The following is a 27,717-nucleotide window of genomic DNA, read 5'->3' as shown; positions in this document are numbered from 1 at the left end:
AAATAAGCTTCCAACCATTGCAAGTGTTTTAAGCTGCTATAATAAAGAGGGCATGAGGGAGTTGTTTCAGATTTTTCTGTAACGAAAATATTCTCAGTAACTTTCAATGAGCTCTCTGTTTTCTATTCCGCTTCATAGACAAATATGCAGGGGTGCTGTTTTCCTCCTAATGGGAAGTGCTTTCTTAGGTTAATGACTGAGTATTTAAAATCAGAGCAATCATTTTAAGTGTTTTGTTGTACCAACAGTAGAAGCCTCATTGAGTTAAATTGGTTTCGCTACATTATCTATTGGATTAGCAAACCAGTTAAGAACTGATGTGAGAGCTTTTACTTTAACTTGGATAAATACTTTCATTTTTACCCAGAAACAGGACTGTATATTAACATCTTAATAGTGCTGTCGCTGCCTGCATTACTTTCAAACAAATCATGCAGTATCTTGCTCTTCTTCATCTTGTGCTTTTTGACTCTTTTCAACCTCTTGAGGCAGCAACAGCCATTTTTTAACATAAATACAGTAGTCTGCATAAGTGCCCCACAGAAAGCACTCATGAATACAGAATGGTACTTTCTCTCCTGTTGTCAAGGCCAAAGTAGAGTTTTGCAAGCCCTTGGGCACTGAATAGGCAGGATTTCATTATGGGATAAAATCTCTGAGGTCATTTTGATTTTCCTTCTAATGCATTTTGTCTTCCAGTTCAATAGTTTGAATGTCTATTTTGTCCGTTTTCTAGAAGCTCCAATTTCTGTATATCTACATTTTATTAACACTTCACATTTAGAATGATTACATTAACACATAACCCACTCTCTTTCTCACAGACACGCAAGTCCACAGAGCAGTACTCTAAACTGCTGAAAGGAATACAAATGCTTTCAGGTACAGCACAGAAAAAGTGCCTTCTGATCTGTCACATACTTTTCTACTTTATTTTTTCCCCCTCTCCTTGGTGCTAGTACAACCCCTCCAAAGTCAGCTTTCAACTGACACCAAATTTAGTTTATATCTGTTTATTAAGGGCATCATGAAATTAGAGTTGAATAGGGCATTTACTTTAGACATTAATACATCTAAAATATGTTATGATTTTTAAGTATGATGATTTTAAATGGAAAAAGAAAAAGTAAAGCATACCCATAAGTACAGGATATTCAAATTTATGCAAAACTCCAGTCATTACACCATAATTCTATACTGAAGTTTCTCCTTAAAAATGTTTGAATGGCATCTGACTTTTCTATTTCTGGTGCTGGAAACAGATTTAAGAGAATTCCAGTCTTCAGGATGGAGGTGTTTTGTCTTGTGCTACTCCTGCAAGTGCAGTGACAGCAGCTGAAACACCTGGTCCCCTCTGAGTCACCTCCTTCCTGGAATGGACACAATTGCCATATGTTTGCTCACAGTGTGCATTTCTGACTGCCTGCAATGTTTTGAGATATTTTTTTTTCCACCTTTATTTATGCTCCTGTCTACAACATTGTGATAGTCTATCATTCTGGCTTTGGGTTTTTTTGAGGAGAAGATTGCTGCCACCTTTTACTTTGATCAGTCACAACTGAGTCGTGCACCTTGAAGATCTGCAGTCAAACTACAGAAAAATTCTTTGACTCAATCTTTTGAAGAAGTCAGCAGGGCACGTAGCCTGTGACTGTCTCCCAGATGGTGAAGCAACTAATTTTGTCCAATAACCCCATGCAATTACTCAGTTGGCTTCAGTGTAAGGAGTTATGTCAGGTGCACCATTACAAACTATTACTGCTGAAGTAATTAGATTAGACACTGCCTTTATAATATCTGCAGCTGCCTTCCTGCTAATTACTCTAAATAACCAGCCACTGCACACTAGAGGGACTAGGTCAATGCTTTGTTCTCTGATCTTTAATAACTTTAATTCCAAAATCATGGATTATTTCCTTATGATTTACACTCCACAGGAACTTGTTACGAGTATTTCTTCAGCTGGATTTAGTCAATAATTTCACTCTTAGCATTAGATACCAACCCTGACAGGCAATGTAATACACTAATAGCTAGAGAAACCAGCAGGATACAAAAAGGTTAGACTCTGCTTTCACAGCAGTAATTAATCTACTGATTTTACAACAAAGATTATTTCTGATTTATGCACAAGTAACAAGAAGAATAAGGCACTAGGGCCTTTCTAAAGGGTGTAGTACTGGGGTGGTGATACTGTTCAAAGTGCTGCACAGAATGTTTCAGACCTGCCACCTTGCCTTGTCTATGAAACTGCATCATCCAAGAGTTACATTTAAACTTCTGTTGCTTCTGAGGCCAGACAAGAATTGGATCAGGTGTAAATTGAGAAAGTTCAGTTTTAAGCTGAAAGAAGAGGTAGAAAGGGGAGTTAAGATATGTCAAGGACCTGACCCAGGATCATGGAAAAAGCAACAACATAGTAAGGAAAAGGCATTGTAAAGTCATGCTTCTGCTGGTTTTATTCCACTCTGCACTTAATCATTATATAAAACAGTAAGAATGATTTAGAAGAGAGCAGGAGGAGTTGAACTTCCTTTGGGAGAAAGTGATTATGACCAAAAACACGCTTAGAAAAAAAAAAAAGGTATATTTCTGCATTTCATCAACATCAGGAACAAGCACCAAGAAAAATAAAATAGAAACAGGAGAAGGAGAAGGAAAAAAGAGAAGCCTGATTACCTGCATGTATTGAAGGAGATGCAGAATTTCATTACCTTTCTGGATAAGGTGAAAGTTGAGTGATACTTTGCTTGAATTCAGTGTGTGAGAGTCTCAGAAACTATGGTAAATAGCACCACAGAAGTACTAGTTGGACGCACTTACCTAGTTGGAGGTTAAGAGTTTCTGCCTCTCCTGAAGGGTTTTTCTTCTGTAAAACTCAAAGATATAGGAAAGAAATCAGTATCATTATATTAATTTTGAAGATGATGCAGTGAAATTATTTAACTAAGATACCCCGACACATCAGTGGCAAGATCTTGGAGCAGAATCCAGGGGTCTCAGTCCAGGGGTGGATTGGTGAGACCTTTGTGGAGCAATTATAGCTTGATGTCAGTTTGTGCTTTCCAGCACACTGTTGGCAGATAGTTTTTCCATTAGACAGAAATGAAAGATTGAAGTGAACGTAAGCCTGGCTTGTGATTTGGGCATATTTTCTATTATAGCTCAGTTCAAGATCATTCTCTCGAGTGATATCGAACAAATCTTATTTTAAGTTATAAATCTGTGTTAAAATGCTCTATCTTTCAGTGCTTCTCAGATGAAATCAAACCATATGTCACAGATAAGTAAGGCAGGAGAATGTGCACACTCTACTGTGATCAAAAGCTTGTTTCATCCTTATTGCAATTGCAACTATTAATCATTGGCCACTACGTTCAAGATGCCCATCTTCAAAGCCCAGCCCAGCTCTTCTCTTATCTACATTTTCTGGCTGGTTTAATCTCACACCTCCCCACGTCCTCTTCCATCGTAGCTTTCAGCCACTTGCTCTGCTTCCTTCCTGCCCTCTCTCTCTCATTTCATGTTTTCTTTTGTGTCAGTCTCTATATTTGAAACAACCTCTCACTTTCAAGGCAACAACATCCTCCAAAAAAATTTCCCTTTTGAAGTGTCTTACATTGATTTTCTGTGGTAACAATATTTTAATTGTTTTAATCCATATACCAATGTATTTGCTGTGGAGGTTTTTAGAGATTAATTATGAAACTGGTATTTGTTGTGATTACTGCATTCAGTTGCTGAGTTCACCAGAATTATTTACAGAACAAAGTGTTATTTTGCATGAGTTGGGTGAGAGGATCTAGTCCTGAATTAAGGAATGTGTATGAGTACCCACAAATTTCATTACAAAATAATGGAAGTAAAAAGGCCTAACATACTAGGTCAGACTCTGAATAAAGATGGCAAAAATATCCAAAGCAACTGAGTAACTTAAAGCCATTTATGCCTTTTTTTTTTACTTCACTCAGCTATTTAGGGACAGATGCAAAAAGGATATTTTCAGAGGCGCACATGGTAGACTCTCACTGAAAATTAACAGAAGGAATTCTAAAGTGCTTCCTGAAAATGGAGTCTGAGTTCCTTCATTATCAAGCACCTTTAAAATTTTTCCCAATCCAACATAGAAAGCCTAAGCTTTCCCTGTGTTTCTAAATCACTTTTGTCTATTTTTGGGCCTATTAAACTAATAAATGTTTGCCGTGTTTTAAGTGTTTAAACTTTCATTAGTTTAGATCTGAAGTGTAATACAGTCATTATTAACAATTCAGTAGAATTTTATGTAGTATATTTTATTTCATGCTGTGACTAAGAGCATTGAAATATTTTCCATATTTTATCCAAGACAAATAATAATTTAAGAAAAAGCCCCCACTCCCCTCTATTCCCTTTTACTTTGTTAATGAGATTTTTGTGATTAAAAACTCCAACTTTACCACTACTGTTAAACTTAGATCATCCCACAGAAGGCCAGATGCAGAAAATCACTCATGTGCAAGTGAGGAATTAGCTCTTCCATTACAAAAAAGGAAATTATCTGAGTGTGAAAAGCCAAATCTTCATTACTGATCAATCTTTGAAGTGGAGGAAAACCATGGTAATTTAAGATTTAAACTTTTGCTGCAAATATGTACATATGAAAAATTGTCTCATGGTAATACAGGAAATAAGGAGCTGGGATTGTTTGGCAGAGTACAGTTATTACTGCAACAAATCAGATCTGTAATAAATTGCTGCTTTTAGTAGGGATCGCAGGACTTTCTTGACTTTAGAAATGCCTCGAGCTCATTGGAAAATGTTTTGAGAAGAGATGGATCAATACAGTTTCAGCAAGGGCTTTTTAGTCTGTAGGTATTGTTCAATTTGTAGCTCTTCATGTGAATTTTCTTTCTTTTTTTTTTTTTCTTTTTCACATTGTGTACGCAACCCAGTATATAACATTGACTGCTGCAAAGGCTGCTGGGAACACGGCTCTGGCATATATATCAATGGTATCAGCATCAATGGGCTTAAAGAGGGACTTCAGACCACTCTTTTTGTCCAGTTTCATTATTTGCTGCTGTTTTGTCTCTCCAGTTTCTATTTCTATTGTGCCATACGATCCAGGAAGGCTTCTGGGAATTCGGTGCTGCCTATTGGAAATGGCCAGTCCCTGGTTCACACCAGCTATGGAAAGGGAAAACAGAACAATGGCATTCTTCACATTTACCTGCAAAGGAAAGAGGAGAACGTATAGTAGCAATTTCTAGGGCACAGGTAGCGTACTTTATGCAAGCTAGCCATGATACCAACATGGTGAAATTCCTGAGAGTCATAAGTGCTGAATGGCATTTATCACTCGTTTTGGCAGAAGAACTGCTGAAAGACTGTGCTACGACGTCTAAATTCTGGTTATAATTTTACATGCTTTGAATTACCAAGGCACCATTGAGACAGCACGCTTAGGTCCTCTTGACTGAAAATAATTGACTGACTTAAAGGAGACAGTTATCCCACTCTGTGGCCAAAGCCAATAGGTGAGAGCTGATATAATAAGGTGGGACAGAAAAAGAATATGGATAAGTTGTATCCGCTACAAATATCAAGGGGTCTAAATATATTCTCAAAGTGTAAGATATACAAATCTGGCTCAGGACATATTTTGCCTCTCTTCTTACTCATTCTTTCCTATTCTCCATTTCCTATCTTAAATACAGCAACAAACCACGTAAGAATATGTTGTCTTTAGTGCTAACCATGCTGCAAGTGGAAATTAGCAGTTTCATTTGCTTGCTTGTCATATTACCGTGACAAAAGAATGAACCATTATGTTTTTCAAAAGAGGTAGAAGAAGATCATAATTCAGGGTGATTGCTTTTGCAGAGTTATTCACAGTATTACACTTACTGACCTCTGCGCTCTGCCTTCTCGCCTTTATCTTGTTCTTTTGCTTTTTCATGTAGTCAGCATTGAAATGTGCAAATGCATATTCTACCAGTGCAGCAAAGACAAACACGTAGCAAATCCAGAAGTAAACATCAAGTGCTTTGATGGCAGATGCTCGTGGAAGCGAAGATCGGGCACTGACCATCAGTGTAGTCATAGTAAGAACAGTAGTTATACCTGTAGAGTAGTGCGGGAAAATTTATTTTATGTTTCATAGTATACACTATAATAAATGTATTTATTAATCTGAAGCTGAGTAATATTTTCACAGTAGGAGCCTCTTAATAGTGTGGCTTCTGACTTTCAAAACAGGAGAGTTTGTAAAGGACGGTGCATTTGTAGGACTAAGGCAGCTTTGAACATGTTGCCTTTGGGTTTGTTCTAGATCAGGATAAACTAAACCAGAAGACTTAACCCTCTAAAACTCTTGCATCTGGACTTGCAACCCTTCCTCAGGCAAACAGATCCACAGGCTCTAGGAACTTTTTTTTGTCACTGTCCCAGTTCCTTCAAATCAATTCTTTCATCCATCTGCCTCACATTCACTACTGCTTTTAACCATCTTTAGGTGGTTATTTTCTGTTCTTTACTGAGGCAGCTGCTCTGAGAGCATGGCAAATTAAGACATGAGGAAAGTATTTTAAAGGTCCCTTTCTTCTGCAAATGTAAACATAGAATTTATAAATGCACCTTCATGGAAAATGAGGATTATTAGGGAACACAATTACAACTTCCACATACCCTTCCCTATTAGTTCCCCAAACTGGCTGTTTTACCTAACGACACTCTGGCAGGCACAGCTGACTGACTGATCCAGAAGGACACCCACGACATGGCCACCAGTAAGATAGAAGGAACATAAGACTGAATGATGTAAACTCCTCGATTTCGCCGAAGGTGGAAGTGGAGACTGAGCCTGGGAAACTGACCTGCTGGAAAAAAGAGCACACAAAGAAAAATTCTGGCTGTGTGAATTAGTTAAACTGATATTCAAAATAACATTTCCTATAATGACACAGATCTACATTCTTAACCATCTTTAGGGCAAGGATCACAGAAGGCTTTTTTGAATGTTTTTAGATTAGTCTTCATAAACCCTGCACGAGGTACTGCAGTTCTCATCAGCAGTTAGCTAAGAATAGGTCAAATGATTTGTCTCAGGTCATATCAATGCCAGATCTGAAAATAAAATCATGAGTCTTCTCGAATAACAGTATTGCTTCAAAATGTGTACTGTCTTATCATCTGCTGTAGAAAGTCCTCCAGATACTAAATTTAGATTTTTTAAAAGGCCAAGTTAATTTCAAACTCAAAAAAAGAGCTTAGAGGAGATGTGCAGCATAAATGAGAATCTGAATACATGAAAGAGGATGAAAAATCAGCAGGAAAGAAATGACTCCAATCTTTTACAAACATTGCAATAAACCCAGTGATACGCATACACACCACTGACTTCTACTGGATAGAATTAGAATGATCTGACTGTACGTCATAAGCCTCATAACATCAGGGCTAATGGAAATTTTTCTTTATCTGAAGTTGCAAATTAGGTCAAGAAAATGTGAGCTATACCTCTAGTGTTTTTTATCAAGTGCTGTCTGGCTTGTGTCCATGCAGTATTTTGTCAAACAGAGAGAGCTAAAGGACATAATATGGTACACCGGCTACCTCAAGGTTCAGCAAAAGTTGGCATTTTTTCCAAGTCTAAGCTAAAGAAAATTCTTATCAGAAACCTGACAGGTTCTTAAATTAGCTACTTAAGAAGAGGGATTTTCTATTATAGATATAGGAGGTTTCCCTATGCAGGAAAAAATCAGATACAGTCCCTGAATTGAAGACAGGGCCTATTACCAGATTTGAAGTTCATCATTTCTGTCGTGAACTGGTAATTGGTAATTGTGAACTGAGCAAGCTGCAGCTTATCCAGCCCGTGGATCTCCTCCTGGTTTTCTGACCAGTGGTAGACGATGTCCTCTGAAGAATAGCCATCTGCCAAAAGAAAGCTGAATAAACACAAAGTTTGAGGAAGAAATTAAGAACTTAGAGGACTCGTAGTGGAAGTCCTCTAATTCCTCTGCTATGTGAATTTTCGTTGGTCCCATTGCAAACATGCTGTGATTCAGCCTGAATAATTCACTGTCCTGGCAACATCAATGTTGCCACCATCCCATTGGGGTAGCTTTCCTACAGGGGGAATAATCCAAGTTGATTCACACTGACTGGCAATATGTGGTATGGCACAATGCACTTCAGTGTCATGAAAATATTCAGATTATCTCTCAAAAAGCTCATTTGCGTAGTCATTTAATGTAGAGTAACTGTTCCTGTAGCACTCAAACTAGCCTGCCTACCCCTGCACTGGGCTTGGATCTCAGAGTCATAGAAATTTCTGTTTGTAAAATAAAATAACTATTGAATTTAAGCTATCTGTGTTTATCCTACTGCAGACAGATCAGAGTGTAATTCTGTACTGCAAGTCTGTCTCAAGTTCACACATTGATTTTAGGAGATGGGTACTCTGTGCCAGTTGGGCAGTGTTGGGGAAACTGATCTCCTTTGTCAGGGATCCTCAAATCCATGGGAAATGAATCTTTGTTAGTTTTGCTGTTAATGGACAGCTTGCTATTAACCATTCGTTTAAAGAGGTTTTATTTCTACATGTTTGTTTCACTGAAATCAAAATCCTTAAATTCAATTAAAAAAATTCAGCCACCTCCAAAACTCCCAGCAGAACTTGCTGGGAGAGAGCACTGATTGCTGGTTCACTGCTGCCTCTGCATTTGGTGATTACATAAGTAAAACTGTAGGTCGCTATTTTTGACAGGATAAAATGGTATTATGGTTAATTGCCTAGAAAACAAAGTCAGTGGTAAAAAAGAAAAAGAGAAACTTGCATCAATAGGCCAGTGAATCTGTTCAGAAACCGCTGTTCACAAAGCCCTGGAACCCTCAGGACATGTAGAGTCCTTGATATAAAAACCACAAAAGGCCAGATTCATTGCCATTGATTGGGTGGCCCCTGCTAGTTTCAGTGATGCATTTCATTTAGAAGTATTAATGCTCCTGGGAATTACATGCTGATAAAATACAGGTTGGACAAAATATAAATTCATTCTTTGCCCTCCTTTGTGAGTACAAATGAATTTAAGCCAATCCGTGGAGCATTCTGACTGATTTCTGTGGAACAGATCCAGGGATGCCCAGGCAAGCTGAACAGCTATGTATGGGTTAGTCACAATGGCATTCATTAAAAGCAGGGAAATCTTTCTTTTTCCCATTTTCTCATAAAGAAAAAATAGCACATTGAATTTTGCCTGTGGGCTTCTCTACTTATTCTCGCTGGATTTGATGCAAAGCTCAGTAATGCTAGTGACTGTCACAATCGCACTAGGTTTTACATGAAGCACAAAGTTCCAGACATGTGTCAGCAGGACTGTCGGTTGTTCATCTTCACTACACTAAATCCTATAGTTTTGAACTGGATCAGATCTGAACTGGCATTGAAAAGTCCATAGTCTAATGCCCAACACAGAGCATGAAGGGATTCACGTTTATACCCTTTATTTCTAAATCCTAAGGCACCCCTTACGTCATTAACTAAAGCAGAATCATTCCAGCAAGCTCCAGCAAGCAAAGTATCATATATGCAGGCTTTAAACAAAATAGAGATTATATAAAATGCTGTACTCAGCCCTTACAGCTCTCCAAATCCAACATGCATTCTTGCTCATCCATCGGATACTTGGAAAGGTCCATGTCACAGGCCACTGTTGAGGTAATCCTGTTCCAAGCAATGTGAGCACCAGTTAGTTGCATTCAGATAGAGCCTTTTCCTCAGAACTCAAAGAGTAAATGGAAAACTTTGAAACCTTAATACTAATACAGGAAACTATTTTCAAAATCCTTATGGCTCCTGTCTGTACTGTCTGGGAAACCCAAAGGTGGGGGGAAATTGAAGAAAGGTCAAGTGCCTTGTCTAATGTCGGGGGGTGCTTCAGCTACTTCTGATGACAAAAAGGACTTTTCTGAGTCAAATCTGCTCCCTTCCACTGTCCCCAGGATCACTACCAATACCTTGAGGGTGACTTTGGACTTACAATTTCAAAGGTGCACACTCATGCATTTTTAGAACATTACACAATTAACTTAAAAAATGGTTACTGAATTCTAGGAAGAACACTCCTCCAAAGCAAGGAAATATTTTTTCTGTTTGAAAGATGGGGAAGTTGAGCCTAAATCAGGCTCATAGTTCTCTTGGAAAACAGTGTGAGGGTGGAGAACAGAATCTTTGCTCTGTACTCAGCATCTCCTTGCCCAGTGACCAAATAGTTATGAGATATTTGTCTCCCATTAAGGACATTCTGAAAGTGATCAGTGATTATGCAGTAGAAAATGTTAGTGTTGCCGAAGATACTATCCTGGCAGCGTATTCCTTATAAAGCAAGGGGATCTCTGATAGGAGTCACTAGTACTTTCTTCCATTTTAAATTAATAATTATTTTAGGAAATCTTCCTAGGAAAACTGAATGATTACTTTATAGTCTGTTCAAAAATTTAATACACGGTGGAGTACACTTGCACTCTTTCTCACTCACCTAATGCTGTACAAAATGACTCCATCTGGCTGGAGCCTGATAAGTTTGTTTTCCACAGTCACGTCATGGAACCAGGCAGACTTGGCATTTACTATGAAAGTATCTGGCAACCAGAGCTTGTCCACAAAGCGGCTGTCTAAGCCCAAAGTTTCATTGGTGTGGTTGTAAGACAGACGGTCATCTCGCCAGCTCTGGTGCAAAAATACCGTCATGGTATATTCCTATGACAAGAGAAATCCCAATTAAAAAGTGATGCTAAACTAACACAATGATAATGCACTGGGACTCAGACAAAAATCATTGTATTAGCCTAGAAATGTATTAACTGTTTCCTGTGCAAATAAGTATTTTTATACTCAGTCAACCATAGAGATGCCCAAGGATTTTCATTTCTGTCATATGCTTCTACCATGGATAAGCTTGGGCTCATCAAAAAGTGATTCAATGTCAATGTTATATATAACAAGTTGCAAGAGTTTCATATGTCTTAATGAAGAAAATCAGGAAGAAAATCAGAAATCTCCACAAGTACAACTTTTGTTTTTGAAAGTTTTTTAAAGCAAAGCTGAAAAATCAGGTGAAGTCATGCAACTATAATGAAGGGAAAGGATTTAGCTTCTCTTGGGAAGTATCTGTGGTGAAAAGGAATTTGAACAGAACTTGGAGTTAATGCTTAAAATTAAACTTAGTGCTGCTCAGATCCAACGTTGCTAGCTGTAGTGAGAAATCTCAGTGACGTATACATGGCCAGATTCTTGTAATTGCCAATGGTTGCCAGAAGAGACTCTGCCTGGGTCTTAAAATACAATGTTTGTTCTTTGCAGTAACTTCTTGTGGTAATTTCTCCACTCCAAACATGTTGGGATCAACTGTCTCTCTATTTAGTTAGTTTTCTACACTTTCTGTTGTTACAGTACATACACTCACAACTTGGTAGGTGTAACTGGTAACGTACCATGTTCACTTCTGAGATGTGGTCAATGCTGGCTACTTCAATTGCAAGAGCAACATTAACAGGAGGACCTGAGAAAAAATATTTGAATGGGGTGATTTACATCATCGTAGTACCTATAAAAATATAGATGACCCAAGACTCTTAATTCTTTCACACAGAGTGAATTCATAAAAGTGTTTTCCAAGATAAAGTACACTTTCCAAGTAAAATCTACCTTAGAGCAAGAGATTTAAATCTTTCACAGATTGCATCCTCAGTCTCCAACAGAACACCTCCCTTCGGTGATAAAGAACATGAGATACAATCACAACTACTGGAAATGATGGAATCACTTCTGGAAAACACATCATCTAGTTTCAGACAGCGTGGCTTCAAGCAAGTGCAGAAATTATCGTCACTTAATGTAAGCCAAAATTCCTTCAACTTAGAAATCACTGATTTAAGAGCTGTATCAGCAAGAAGACTGTGATGCTAATTCTGTTGTACAGTCTGTCTTTTTTCAAGATCAAACACATTGTTGATTGTCATTATTTCCAGTATCCAAGTAATAGACAACCACAATATTTTAATCATGTAGAGGGTTCACATAAACATCAGAGGGTAGAAGGATTGTAAGCAACAAAAGAGACATTACTCTCAAAGTCTCACCTCCAATCCCAGGCCTGAAATTACGTGCGTACCCTTTCATTAAATCATCCAGGTTGGGTAACCAGGATATTTCGATATTGGAACCTATGTAATCTCCGATGTCATTCATCGCTCTAGGTAAAGAGAATAAGTACCTTTTAAAACTTGGCTGTGTTTGCAAACAGAAAAATACCAGAAAATAGAAGACGTTGACCTCTTTTACATCAGAGACCACCTACAGCATAATCAACTATACTGGTAATTTAGTGAAAAAATACTGCATATAGATAGGAAAACCATTTCAGATATTTCTGTTTAAATCAAAACATATTTCAGGCAAGAGTATGGCCTCTTTCTGAAATACAAGCACATACTTTTTAAAGCTTTTTCTTTTAAAAAACAAAATAGGAAAAAACAGATTTAGAAATGCAAAGAAAGCATGAGGGAAAGCAAGATGCTTTGTATACTGCATAAACTGCATCTGTGGATGCTGAAATGCAGCTATCTGGGTAGCAGGACACAGCAGCTGTGACAGCTCCTAGTGCCACTGTGGAACAGCTGAGATCAAGAAGGCTGGTATATTGCTAGATGTGATGGGAAAACAGTACAAATTACACAGCTGGAATTTGGATTTAACATCTTCGATACTGTGACAAATACCATTGGGCCTCAGAAATCTGAAAAACAATGCTAATAGAAGGTGTACAAACACCTGAAAACTGCAAAGATATGGTCAAAAAGGAGATCTTGCTTAAAAAGTGAACAGCTGAAAGCACAGAAGCACCAAAGGAGGCATCCGCACGGCCCTGACCCTGCACTGCACTGCCTGTGGGCCGGACCCGAACCTCGACAGGAGCAGGATGTGGCACTGGAACTCGGGAGGTGCTGACCATGGCAACTGAAAACCCTGGTAGTTCTCCCTGGTTCTGAGCCAAAAAGGTGACTGTCTACAGTCCAAGGGATTCAAGAGCCTCCAGAAACCTCGAGAGGGGCCCATGGTTCTGCAGCACGAGGTGCTAGGCATATGCTTCTTTCTGATCCAATGATGCTCCTTGAAGACATTAGCACAGCTTCTTGTTGCCATTTTCCACCCCCTGGCAGATGCCAGCCCCTCAAGCTTGGTACAAGCAGTTATGTGGATGTTCCATAATCTCTTATAAACAAAGCAAGCTTATATTGTCTGCATTAACTGTTTAAACTGAGCTGGCAGACTTCATTTGAAGCAGATCTGTGCCTGCTCACACAATTTCTCTTGCCAGCGCCGTGATTGACATGACAGGAATGGATAAATGAAGGACTGTGACAACGTCTACCACAACTATTTGCAAAGAGAAAATTTGCCAGTGGTTTGAGAGGGCCTGTATCCGAATGCAAGGACTATATCAAAACTCTGAGCACTGGTTTAGCATCTTCCACTGAGTCCAGCAATAAATATGGCATTTGAGAGATATATGTCACTAGTGACAGAAGAGAAACTCATTAAACATCGATGAAAGGCTGCAGAGTAATGTACCATAAACATATTCTGCCTCGGTACTTACATAACTTTCTTAGAGTGTTCATGCGACATTGACCCACATAAAGCACATGCTTTTTCTCTCCAAAATACGCCAGTCTGGGCATTCAGCTCAGCACATGCAGTAACTGCTAGCACAGTAGCAGAGTATCCTACAATAACCAACTCCTCTTCCCACAGGAGTCCGAAAGAAAAATCTTTGATTGCCCTGGTGATAAATTTCTTGCCCCACATGTGTGGAGTTAATTATATAAGGAAGGAGTTCTGGGATTACAGCGTATAAATGTAAGTTCTGAGCAGTGGAGACACTGAAAACTTAAATGAACGAATTGTCAAAGCGTAAGTGACCTTAAAGCATAGGGACACTGCCGCAAAGTGAAACTTCTTTCGTTCATGGCAAAATGTTAAAATTGGGGATATATATTATATTGCACTTATAATGTTTCCTTGCCATGAGCACACTGCTGTATGTTCATCTCAACTGACGATCTCAGCTATTTCTCAAGTTGCTATATCTCCTCTGAGTAAGGATCTTGGAAGACTCAGAGCCATATTTTCAGCTACAATTGGAATAACATAATCAATTTAGACAAGGGCTTTGAAGATTTATAACAGATGTTGACAGAGGTTTTTTCCTTCTTTATTTGGTCTCATCAACTATATAAACACTTCTTTCTATCAGACTGCTGTTTCCTATGTGCTGGTCTTTCAATCATCCAACTGGCAGTATTTACTTAAATGAAATTATAGTTTTATAATACTTGGCAAGATCCAGATGTTAAGGTCTGGCTTTCTCCTGCATCAAACATTGCTGTTCAGAAATTCTTTCATTTATTTTCTTTTACATTGACTACTCTATTTCTGGAAATACTAAGGCTATCGGCTAATACAGAAAAATAATTTTTTAAATTAAGGCCTTGGCAGACTAGATAATATGAGACTACATTGAAAGTATTTTATTTAAAAATTTACTGATTTGTAACTTGTAAGTCTTGGCCATAGATATGTAATGGTATTCCTCATCAGTAAAATATCTGAGCTCCTTTTTTAGGTAAAGAATAATACTTTATGTCTTTCCATAATTAAAGAACTAGAATATGCCTGATTGAATATATCTACCTAAAATCTCTTTGCCTTTTCAGTAGATGATGGGCTTTTCAACTCCTGTTGCTAAAACTGCAGCCAAGTTCTATAAAGTGGTTTGAAAACAATACTCAAGCCCAAAGGTGACTTCACTGTAGTGACCTGTCTTGCGTGCCTGATCTGTGAGGGTGGGAGGGTCTGGCTTATGCTTCCTACAAACACAATAGTACAAAAGTGCTGGCTACAAGTCATTGTAAATTTAGAATATCCTGTATATTTATGAGTACTCACCCTGAGAAAAAGAATAAAACCAAATTCTGCTGCTCCCACCCAATAGGTATTGCTACTTGTATGCATCCAGAACTCAACCCCAGATAACCGTCTTACAGTCACTCACTTGCTCTAAAGAAGCAATGTCACCATAAGAACTGCCAGGAGCCTCATCTTTTTTGAAAAAGCATTTACAGCCTGCAGCAGTTATCCTGTGTCAGTGTTCTAATTTAATGGCATTAAGGAGAGCCATAGAGCTAAAAGGAAGTTAAAATGACAAGGGCTGGGTTAAAAACTGTGGGCTGTAACTTGCCATGTGTTTTAAGCCGATTACAATCTAGAGGGAGTTTTACTTAAATATCCATGACACAATTAAAAAGAATCTTGTTTCTATTATTAATAAAGCCTTAGGGTCAGATCATCAGTGGAACAAATCTGTTGAAGTTAGTAGAGCTATATGCACTTAATATCAGTGGGGGTTATTAAAGTATTACAGCTGAAATAATTTTATGGCTAGATTTACTTTGTTGACATTTATACTACTGGTTCATTTTTAAATTTCTTTGAAATGGGCAACAAAATTACTCTTAATCACCTACTGCCATCCTCAAACACTGGCATGGTGCTCACAGAATGGCTCCTAGATACTCAAATAGAAACTGTGAATCAGAATAACCTACAGTTTCATTTACAAATGGTTGTCACCGAGTTACCAAAAGCTTTTGCTAATATTCGGCTAATTTCGGAGATGGCACTCTACAGGCCAGTCCATGATCACTCCTTTGAGCTGTCCCTCTAGACTTCTGTACATCAGATCCAGTGCTTTAAAGTTATATGAAAGATGGTGGGAGAATGTCATTCATCCTTGATAAGCAGTTGGGATTATATATGGCCTAAAATATTATTCATTTATTGTACCTGAAAAAGGAAGAGCAGCATAAAAAAGATGCATTGGAAGGGATTAACTTTTCATAGTGTAAGCAGTAAAGATGAAAAGAAAGGAAACTACTATTAGTTGATTCAGCAACTTCATTTCCTGACATAAGCTGCTGTAAAGCTTGTTTTAGTGAGAAAAGGACTTTGTAAAATTAAGCTATTGGTTTGTAAAATTCAAGGGGCATAACAGCTCATCAAAAATCTTATCTTTCCTTTGCACCAGTCTAGAGTGGGGTGCCAAGCTGACTGAATGGCAACGTAGTCATGTGTACTAATTCCATTCTGGAAGTCATTCCCAAATCTAAAGCTGAAGAAGATGGTTTTTCACCCACACTCTGTACACATCTCATTTCAAACAGATATCCTGGAGAATATATTTGCATCTGTACATATCTGGAGTTTAAGCTTTGTGAGAACCTCAACAGAGCTCGTTGTTAGCAGAAGAAAACAGATTTCTGCTGGTTGAACTATGAATAGAATAGTTAGTTCTCTTGCACACTAAACAAAGGGGAGAGGAAATCACCATTGATAAACCTGACAAAAATATGAAGTTGTTCTTTGCCCAACAAAACTGTCCTTGTCACAGGTTAGGGAAAGCAGTTCCAAGCAATGAGTCTCAAATGACAAAGAAACACATCTCTTTCAGAGCTAAGTGCTATCAGTTCTAGAATAAAAAGTACATATATCCCTAAATCCTTTCTATGTGAGCTGACATCTTTCCCCCAGCTGCTGCAGGACCATTGCATTCTGCTAATGTGGAGTGGTCTGGAGAAGAAGCGTCAATCAGCTTGGACAGCCTATCTTTAAAGGGCTTGTCAGGAAAGTGAGGTATGAGCCTGTTCCAGAACACTGCCTGAAAATGGTTGCTAGAAATGTATCAATATTAATAGAGAAAATCTGGGAAGTATTTAAATTACACCAAGGAAAGAGGCAATCTATATGTTGTCTGCGAATAAGGGCACTACAACAGCTGAAGAAGAGAGAACATTAGCAATATTCTTTTTGCAGAGCAGTGCCAAAAGCTCTAGCAGCAGTGCAAAAAGCTCAGCAGCATCTTTAAGTCAGTGGCCAATGAGATACTGATTTTTGGTTACACTTGTAGGGAGAGTGCACTAACCTTTTGACAAACACATATAGCAGTAAGATGTGGAAAATCACTTCTTGCATCTCCTCTTTCTTCTTTAAATCTGCTAACCTGATTCTTTTGGGGACTGTGGCATAGTTGTTACATGAATCTTTTAACCTGGTAGATGGAAATAGTGGTTTGACTGGTATTGAGGACTGGGATGGAGTACGTTTCATTTTCTTTGAAATAATCTTCTGGGGGCAAATGTTGCAGATGTCATTGCCACTCAAGAAAAGTTTTTCTTGGGAAAAAGACAAGGAATATCCTGCAAGGTCGGTGAACAATCTGGCCTCTGTCAAACTCCAGGATTATCCAGAGAAGTGTGTGTATCCTTCCCATCTGCCATTCCTAACTCTAAGTGAAGCTGACTGTAAATATGTTTTGTATTTTGAAATGTAATTGAAAAAGCATTAGGCTTAATTCATGGCAACCTTTTGAACATAAAAGCCCTTATTTCCTCTCTGTGAGTTTTAAGCTACAGAAAATGGACCACTCTTTGTATGTATTCATGTGTTAAAGCTGCTCTACTTCCATGAATAGAAGTAAAAGGCTCAGGGAGACATGCAACAGAAGGACAATTCTATGCAAATGCATAAAAGTAATTTAACATAGTAGAATCTTAAATATAAAAGATACACCTATTTTTAATTAGAGAATTAAAGTATCTTTTAGTAAAGAATTACACAGTACGGACATACACCCCAAAACTCCTATCAATAGTACTCTTTCCCTGTGCAAACGAAGAAATATTTCACTCGGTGTATTTCAGTAGATAAGTTCATTCACTATGACACATTTATTATTGCAGCAACCACAGCATATCAAACTCTGATAAAATAATGGAAGCTACAGTCTTTGCCCCAAAGAGCTGTCAATCATATAAATGCCAAATTTCTTGACGCTAATCACTGCCTCAAGCAGACCAAGAAATAGAACTTTGTAAAAATATTTACCTGAAAACACCACTGGCATTAGCAGGATGTGCTGACTTGGGCTGAATTTGGCTCATTCCCTTCAGTTAATAACACATATGACAGAGAAATTGCTTCAAATACAGCCCTCTAAAGCACCCTGAAAGGATATTCACAAATGCTTTGAGGAAGCAGGTTACATGTATTCCCCACTTCCCTCCTCTGCCAGGCCTTAACGTTATTTTAATAGGTAGGTTTGCCTTTGGGAATTCTTACGTCACACCTCTGAGTTCAGAACTCACTGAGATGTTCTTCCTTTTCTGAATATATTTTTTCTTACACCTGTCCATAGAACTCAAGCAGAGAACTTTGTGGGTTTGGATGTCCTCTGTCCTCATAACCATGAATCACATTACATTTAGAAAACAAAATATGAGCCATAAATTGAGGTTATTGGCAGTTTTGCCCATTATTATAAACTCACAGTATTAATAAAATGCTGCTCTTCATAAAAGCATCTCTTTCCAAAAATATATGTAATATCATATTCCAGAACTCCAAGGAAGAAGAATAAGGAAGTTAATGTGCTTCTTGGTCCCTTATAAGAGGAATTATTTCATAGGTCACCTATATGTGAGTAGTTTTACTGATGCAAGCATAAAATTTTAGTTTAGTTCTGTTTAACTCATCAAAAGTACACAAGCAAGCAAGGATACTCACTTTTTACAAGATTAAACAATATTCTGCAATAGCCAGGCTAAACCCCAAATCTTCAGAAAACTGTTGTACTAAACAGAGCAGTTTTCTTTGGCCATCGAATGTCTTGCACTTTGGCATATTTGGAAAACTGCTACAAACTGAACAGTTGGAATTTCACAAGCTAGAATTTGCCTCGCCTCCCTCTCTGCCACCAGTATTTATATTTCTAACAAACAACTCATCACTATTGTGTAACTGGAAGAAGAAAGTCGAGTAAGTAGGCAATTAATCCAAATATAAAATAATTTATCCAACAAATTAGAGGTTGCACATATCCTGGCAGTTGCTGTGCCAAAAACAGACCTTGGAGACAAAGGCTGAGAAGGCTGACTCTTCCTTAAAATTCTTTTTTTTTTCCTTCTTCTTCTTTTATACTCAAACACCACTTTTCAACCAAAATGCTTAATGCTAGCCCAAGTGCAGATAAAGAAACCGAATCACTGAAATTCTGGGCAGGATCTTGATGCCCTTAGGTCATAAACAGTGTTTTCCCTGCCCTCCCTGTAGAACTGGATTGCTCCAGAGCAGGAGGGTGTCAGGATCTGACCCTGGATACCAGATTCAAGGTCACAGGGAAATCATTCTGTCAGTCCTGAATAGGAGCAGTTGACTTGACACTTCCTCTAATGCAACATCCTTTCCCTTCCCAGTGAAAAAATCAGATCTCACTAATTAATTCCAAAACCTGTACCAGCAATGTTATGTCTTACTACAATTATCCCTTTGCTTCTTATACTCCTCTGAAGCTATTAATAATGCCTATAAAGTAGAAGTAGGAAGACCCCTTTAATACCACAGCCATCTCTGCTCTGGATGATGTAGGCATGTTTTTACATGCAGCAAGTTCTTTTTTACTCCCCCTTATATTTTCATTGCATAATCATGGCAAGCTTTCTCCACACACAGCCTCCAGATCTGGAGAGAATATATAGAGAACATAGCTGGTTGCCTAGCTAACACCTTCAGAATAAATGTGACTGAGAATTGCAAACATATATCTTTACAATTTATTATTTTAAGAAATGGTTGGTGTTCTTCAAATGTTTTTTTTCTGAGATCTCTGGCAGTCTCTTCCTCTTATCTCAAGTTCGGGAGACTTAATGAACCCTTTAGAAAGGAATGTCTGTATTTTGGGTTTTTTTAATTGTGCCCGTGGAGGCCCTAAGCAAAGATGCTCAGTTTGTACCCCACTGGTTGTGCTGGGTTTTATGGAAGAGTTTGATGTTCAAGCAGGCCCCCTACAGAGCTGTTTAGGGGGATGAGGCTGCGCTGGGATGTGCAGTGCCGTTACAAGAAGTGATTGCCCCCAATTTAGATTAAGTGCCCTCGGGGAAAGGCTTCCACGGGCATCCTATTAAAAACACACCCCTTGATTAACCCAAGGAACTGCTGCTCCGCTGGCAGAAGTCCATCCTCTGCTAGAAAAAGAAGAAAGAAAAAAAGATGGGGCACATTGAGGAAACTCTTGAGTCAAGACCCCCTTTTTCCACTGCACGCCCACTCAGGCAGTCGTAGCCCCTACATGGGGAGCATCCCGGGGGAAAGGGGGGGAGTGGGAGCTCCGGGCAGGAGGAACAGCTCCAGCCAGACGGGGCATTTTCCACCCTAGCCCACACCGAAAGAACGGCCAAGGCCAGTCTAAGAAAGAGCGATAAGGCTTTTTCTTACCTGATACACCTGTGCTGTTGGGTGCACAGTAGAACCAAGGCAGGAAAAACCCAGGTAAGAAATTCCATTTTACTCCCATTTATTAGACGGTGGCGAACAGAACCCAGGTTCCCCGGCTCTTTTGGCAGCTCCAAAGCTCCAGTGGCGTTGCCATCCTTGCTCGCTGTGACAAGTTGAGGCTTAGTTTAAAGCGATGTATTGTTGCTCAGCAGCAGCAGCCCCCACAGTCTCCCCGGTGCCCGGGGGCCATGCGGGCAGGCGGGGACGGGGCAGCTCTGCTCCTCCGCGGGGGGTCCCTGGGCTGCGCTCCCCCCCCCCCGCCCCGTTCACTGCCGCTCCGCCGAACCTCCTCTGCCGCTCCGGGAGCGCCCGGCTCGTCCTCCGGCCGCTCTGCCCGCCCGCAAGGCTGGTTGCCGAAAATAACCTCCGAAAGGAGAGATTAATCCCACCGAGCCCGGGGGGGAGCAAACTAAAAGTGCCGCGGAGCTCCTAGACATGTCCTGTGCGAGAGGAGGAGGAGGGAGATGCCGCCCCAGCGAAGGGCAAAGGCGGTTTAGCCATGGAGTGTGCGGGCGGAGCGGAGCCCGGGGAAGAGCAGGTTTGCCCGGCACCGAAAAGGGGCTGCGAAGTGGAGGGACCGAGTGTCGCTGTGTGCTGGGAGCCCGCTGCCGCCTCCCCCCGCCCCCGGCCCGCCCTCCCTCCGCGAATCCCGGCTGCACGGCTCCGGGCGAGCGCAGCTGCAGCCCGGCTTCCAGCCGCTTCCCGAGGGAAGAGGGAGTACGGACCGGGGGCGGGGGGGGGGGGTACTCTGGCGAGGGGAAGGTGCCACCTCCCCGCTTGCTGAAAGCTGTCCCAGACTGGCGGTGCGGAACCCAAGGAGGCAGAGCCGAGGTTTTCCAAACTTCTGCCTCGCCGCTCTCAGGTTCCTAAAGGGGATGCTCTAAAGTGAAACGCTTCGGGTTACTTCAGCGAGCACGGAGCTGTGAAACTGCATTTGCAACGCTCCATCCCACGGTGGCTCCGGGGGCTGGCATCGTTAGCGCTCGGTAACGCCGTGTCCCTTTCCACCTGGCAAACTCTGGGGACCTCTGCTTGCTCCGAAAGGATGGGGACCGGCCGCCGGAGGGGCGGGGGGAACCCGGCCAGAAGCCTTCTCGGGAGTTTGCTTTCATCCTGACTTGCAGGTCAAACTCGATTTTTCTCCTCCATATTCGCTCTTTTCTTCTCTCCTCCTCCGCCTCCTCTGCTTTTTGGTGCTGTTCAGTCTAGAACGACAATTTTAAAACCAACCCACAAAGGAAACACTGTGAAGAAGACATTTTAAAGAAATTGTGTTGTAAAGCAAAAATGAATGTGCAGATCCCTTAATCAAATGAAAGGATGCACCTGGGGTAAAGTGTTTGATTTATCTTTTTGTATGTGTAATTTTGTATTATTATTTAACACCAGTATTTCAAATGGCAACTGAGGGGTGGCAGGTGAGGGGAGTAACAGCCCCACGGGATCCAGGTGGAGAACAGATGTACAGATTATCTACAGATTGTGTACAGACATACACAATACATACACAAACATACGTACACACACACATATAAGATCATATGTCATAAACGTGTAAGAATGATGTCGGGGTTTATTTTCTTTCTGATCTTTTCCTTCCTCTTCACATTTCAGTGGTCATGCCTGCAGCTCATGCACCTGAAGGAGGACCTCAATTTAAACTCAAGTAGTTGGATTGTTTGGGAAAACTGGGGGTTTTTTGGAGTAGGGAAACCAAAGGATTTTTAATGGAATTTACAGGATGACATACAGAACAGAATGATTTTGTCTCTCTGTATAACACAACAGATTTACACCTTTCAGGATATTTTCAGTTGACATTTTTTCATTTTTTCCCTACTCTTAAGGATGGTGTTCCAATGAGCTATGTACCCACTGAGAATTCCTTGTCATTGTTCTTCTCCGGCTAGAGAGCTGTCACCTAATTTTCTAGAAAAAAAAAGTACAGTTTTCTGTGTCTTCAACAAATATCTGTAAAAATAGCAAAAATCAGCTGAGGCAAATTGTACATTTAGAATGTGTGGGTGTATATGTGTATTTTATTCGTGTATAACACATATGTAGGTGTGTGAGTGTGTGTATTCGTGTGCTGGTATAAGTACATCATGGCAACATATGCTCTAAAGGGATAGACGTTGCTACAAAATTGACCATTAAAGCAAATAAAGATACAATGGCAAGGCTCTAAAAGAATCATTACTGAAAAAATTGTATTTCTACAACAACTACACTTTCAGCACTTATTCACTTTGATCCCATGAAAAAGCTCTTTGCTGGTTCCAATATTGCCAAGAAGAAGAAGGGGAAGAGTATCACCGACGTATTTTCTCTAAATTCATTAAGCTAGTTCTCTTTCTGACTTCTACCACTATGCTCCTTTTTCAGCAGCTCTATAGCCAAAACCAGTAAGGTGACTCCCCACAGAATCTTCAATGCATTTGTGATGGGAATATGTTTATATCCTCTATGTTATATAGAAGGAGGACAAATGCTGGGGCATGGACCCTTGGTTTTAGTTGATTCTGCACAGAAAGACATATTTAAGCAATGTAGACTTATATATATGTACACCCCCACTCAAAATTAATCATTCCTATTAGCCAAAGGGAAGAGAGGGGATAAAATAATAATGATCAACAATATATTTAATTTCCTACAATTCTAGCAGAATATCCCAAACTCTCTACAGTCAATGGCAGATTAAAATTGCTCAAGGGATAAATTAAAAAACAATTAAAAGTGCTATTAAAACATCAAAACAAAACAAAATAAATTAGCTCCCCAAATCTTTCTCATCTAATCCTCTTGAAAATAATTAAAGCTTTCCTTTGGCTCTTGGCTTGGATCTGTCAAATATTCTTAAAAAGATGGCCCATGATATTAAATTCTTCTTAAGCCTTTTTGTCACTCTACTAAATGACTTTCCTCAATCCGCATGGCTGCAGGCTCTAGCTTTTACGAAAATACCCACCCTATGGCCTGACCTTGCCTATGGAGCTGGGATGGATCATCAGAGACTGTGTGGGATCGAACCCTGCTCCAGCACCAGCAGGTCAGAGCGACAGAGTCTGGAACAAACTTTCCTCTTTGCAGTTGTACACACAAAGCTGCAGTAGATCTGGCAAAGCCACATGTATAATGACCAACATGATACCGAGGTCAGTATTTCCATATTATCTGACCACACCAGTTGATTAGCTCCATCCACATCTGCACAATTTTACAAGTAAATATAATTTAAACATTATTACTTATTAAATAATCAGTTGCTATCATTATTATATTAACAATTACTAATTTTTGATTTATTTACCCTTTCTCAAGTAGTAAGCAAAGGTCACAACTTTAAAGTAATATTTTCCTATAATTAACCCCAGAAACACGCATTTCAAAATCTGTCAAGTACTTTTCTTCTGGAACATGTAAGAGGTGTGACTTTTTCCTGATCATACTTACCCATACTTTTGTAACAGCGACCATAAAATAATTTATTGGAGGGCATAATTTGATGGGATTGAGGAGAAATATGCTCAGTGATTTGGGCCAAATAACAAGTTTTCATAGTCCTTTATTACCTCAGGATTTTGAGAGCATATCAAAAGGACATTATTGTAATTTATTTTACAGTTGTACTTCATTACCTGATATTCTTAACAGATCATTTTCTAAACAGGACAGGTGGTTTTACTGCCAGCAAAGTAAAGACGTCATATTGTCACATATACTTTTTAGAGGCAAAAAATGCACCACGCAGATAATTAGTTTCACTCTCCCACGATTCCACATAAACAGTTCGTGAAAGACTGTTGTGGCAACGTCGCCAAATGTCTCTAGATATATAAATTACACACATATGCCTATTTTTAGAAATGAGATTTGGGAATATCAGTAGCAATGGCATGGTGGGAATATTTGGCTCATTTCAGATGTTGTACTGTACTTGCACTGTATGAACGTCCCGTGGCCCCAACACAAATGTGTCTGTATTTAATAAATATCGGTATAACCACAACATTAATTTTCCTGTCACCTAAAGCGCTGGCTGAGAAATCTAGTTTTTATCTGTTTCCAAATGTTCTGTAGAACACCCAGTTCCTCTCTCAGTCTGCAGAGATTTTTTGGATAACCATGAAATGCACTGCGGCCAGACACTTTGCCCTCTTTTTCTCATCTCTGTGTAACAGAGTTGGGATGAAATTCCCCACTTTGCCGCTGAACCAGGGCTAGTTCCAGGACTGGAGATGACTGTCTGGCTCCAGATGTGCTCCCGGTCATTCCTGATGGGAATCCTGATGCCACCCCGAGTCATTCCTCCATGGGGTGCTCTGACAGCAAACGCCCCTCTCATTCTTTCTTACTACATCGTTAAGGATCTCTCATCGAGAAGAGGATTATCAATGTTTTCCCATGGTTTACAGTCCAGCATTGAGCCGCATCGATATATACCCAAATAGGGGCAGAGAAGTTGTTTTATGTAATCTGGTATGAACCATGCTGCAAAAATTAAGATTCCATTATTGGCATGTCTTCCTGCCTAAAAGCTAGAAAGCTCCATATACGAGCTGCTGTCACCTTGGAAACGTTCAGAAAAGAAACACCAACCGCCTGTAGAAGCGCAGTATGTAGCTATATAGCAAACTGGCCAGTTCCGCTACGTTTCAAATTGATCGTGAGGTGGTACTAAAGCAACTTCACCAAAATGCCTCTAAATTTAACTTCACAGTAGGAAAACAGCAGGATTTTAGTTTAGACAAGCCCACTCCGTTACTCAGCTTCTCAGAGACGTGTCGCTGGTGGTCAGTGCCTAGAAAATCCAGAAGAGTAGCACCAACTGATGCCTTTTGGAAAATCTGTTGGAGCTTAGAGCTGGAATAGATTCCCTGACTTTTAGTTGATGGACATAAAGTGTGAATGGGAAGATACAGACTTGTCTGGGGAGCCATAATTTAGCATCTTCAGAGGAACTGCGGATATCTTCTTTCTTATCTGTTTGGGAGATAAAAATCTGGATTGCCTTTCCCCACTGACCAAGTATTCGCCTGACACAAAATCATGAGCAGTGGCCACGAAGCCGCGCAGTCACTGGCAGTGTGTGCACTGGAATGACTGGTGCTGACTGGAAGGGGTCTGTCATAAAACTTTAATAACAAAACATCTGGTATATCTGTATTAAGTTGGATTCACAATTTGAATTTTGCTCCAGTTCCAAGGGAATATTACGTCAACATTTCCTATGGAACGACAAGTCGATTTCCCATCATCTCCCAGTGCCGAGTGGTTGTAATCCATTGTGGTTCACAGCAAAATCACCTATTATTTTTTGTCTCAAGTGCTGGTTAGGGTTTTTAGGAAACTTAGAGGTTAACCTTGGATTTATTTATTGCTAAACCGACAGTTACCTTTTGTTGTTATTGTTATGAAAATCATCCAAACAGTTGTAAACTGGGACTGAATAAATACCCCGAATAAAAATATCAGAAGAAATGGAAAATCAGTGATATTTCCAGGTAGAATCATAGAATCACAGAATCATAGAATCGTCCAGGTTGGAAGAGACCCTTGGGATCATCGAGTCCCACCATCTACCCTACTCTACAAAGTTCTCCCCTACACCATATCCCCCAACACCACATCTAAACGGCTCTTAAACACATCCAGGGATGGTGACTCAACCCCCTCCCTGGGCAGCCTGTTCCAATGTCCGACCACTCTTCCTGTGAAAAATTTTTTCCTAATGTTCAGTCTAAACCTACCCTGTTGGAGCTTGAAGCCATTCCCTCTCGTTCTGTCATTAATTACCTGTGAGAAGAGACCAGCACCAACTTCTCTACAGTGTCCTTTCAAGTAGTTGTAGAGAGTGATGAGGTCTCCCCTCAGCCTCCTCTTCCTCATACTAAACAGTCCCAGCTCCTTCAACCACTCTTTATATGATTTGTTTTCCAGGCCCTAAAGTGTTACAAGTGTTTTCTTGAGGGAAAAAAACAATGTGCTTGGATCTTTTACATGCTGCCTCTGAGAGCGAGAACTGGCAGGCTCAGAGTTAACCACAGTTCTAGCTATTCTAGATCTGCAGAGAGAGCTATACAGTTAATCACGGCATATTTTTAGCCTACATCTTGTAGCTTTAATCCTGCAAATGTCTGTATGTAATTTGTTTTATGTAATATGAATAGATGCCATAAAATCAAGAGTCCACCGTCCGTAGAGCTAGGAAATGTCCATACATTTCTAAAGAGTGAGGACCTATAGCACAAGTGTAGGACAATGTCACTGTAACATATACTCTATACAGTGGGGACCAGTGGGAATACTTAAATTAGCAGCATTTGCCTTATATCCATGGTATTGAAAAAACAGATCTTACTTCTCATAGCAACTATAAAAAATTATGAGAAATATTGCTTACAGTTGAGGAATATTTTCAATTAAATAAATCTGCGAATGCCTTCCATCTCCATGTCCAGGTGAGTGGGTGTTCCCTACAGAGCTCCGCTAGAGGAATGACGGCCCAATATTTTAGTAACTGAGTGGCTTTGAACAGCTGAATTTCTCTAGCACGTCATTTAGGCCCAGTGCCAAGGATGAGGGGACAAGAATCTGCTTTTCTGTGCATCCATCTGGACCATTCCTTAACTTTGTCAAGGTAATTCATGGAATAAAATAGGAAGGAAACCTGGTTAATTACCAATTAAGAGCTAAAACCTGGTAACTGAACTCAAGTAGCAAACACAGGGGTTCAGAAGACGCCTCTGAAGAAGAGAGCATTCCAACTGAGACACATTTTACAAGTACATTCAGCTTTACTATGTAAATTCCTGAAATATCACGTAAATACTTTTTCACTCTCTGATTTTGTGCCTACTTGTAACAATTGCTGAAGTGCTACAAGGAGCCTCAAAGGCTGCGCTTTCTGCTGAAGGCAGCGGAAACACTCCCAGTGTGACGCTGTGAATGGGCAGCACCACCCATACACGGGATTTTTGCTGTAATAACCTTTAATTAGTAACTAATGGTGACACCCCATTGTCAGAATAGCATGGGCTCAATTCTGAAAAGACATTTAAGAGAGTTTCGTTCTGGATTAAAACGCGAAAATCTTAATAATTCTGGAACGTGTGTGCTCCAGCCTCCCGGCCGGAGGACCCTTGCGGTGCAAAAAGTCACATGAATTCACTAAAAAGATTTTTTTTTTTAAAATCACAGTGCCACCAACTCGCTTAAAATTTACAAATGGATGTAGAACAAATTGTAAGATGAAATTTTGGTGTAAATTTCACCAGAGCGAG

At 39.9% G+C, this 27,717-nt stretch overlaps 1 protein-coding gene across 1 annotated transcript; it reads right to left on the bottom strand.

The window, feature by feature from the left end:
* Positions 1-4,909: 4,909 nt before the first annotated feature.
* On the bottom strand, positions 4,910-20,448 carry GABRD (gamma-aminobutyric acid type A receptor subunit delta). The gene is made up of 9 exons (XM_074161529.1): positions 20,372-20,448; positions 12,124-12,236; positions 11,476-11,543; positions 10,521-10,741; positions 9,624-9,706; positions 7,777-7,914; positions 6,702-6,857; positions 5,891-6,102; positions 4,910-5,209 (listed from the first exon to the last, which is right to left on the bottom strand). The coding sequence occupies exons 1-9, from the start codon at positions 20,437-20,439 to the stop codon at positions 4,910-4,912; spliced, it is 1,359 nt and encodes a 452-aa protein (XP_074017630.1). The 5' UTR covers positions 20,440-20,448.
* Between the last annotated feature and the right edge of the window lie 7,269 nt (positions 20,449-27,717).

The sequence above is a fragment of the Numenius arquata genome, chromosome 20, assembly GCF_964106895.1.
Source record: "Numenius arquata chromosome 20, bNumArq3.hap1.1, whole genome shotgun sequence".
In the NCBI taxonomy this organism is placed as follows: Eukaryota; Metazoa; Chordata; class Aves; order Charadriiformes; family Scolopacidae; genus Numenius; species Numenius arquata.
The sequence above is the reverse complement of the archived record's forward strand: the minus strand, read 5'-3'. Positions and strand labels throughout refer to the sequence as shown.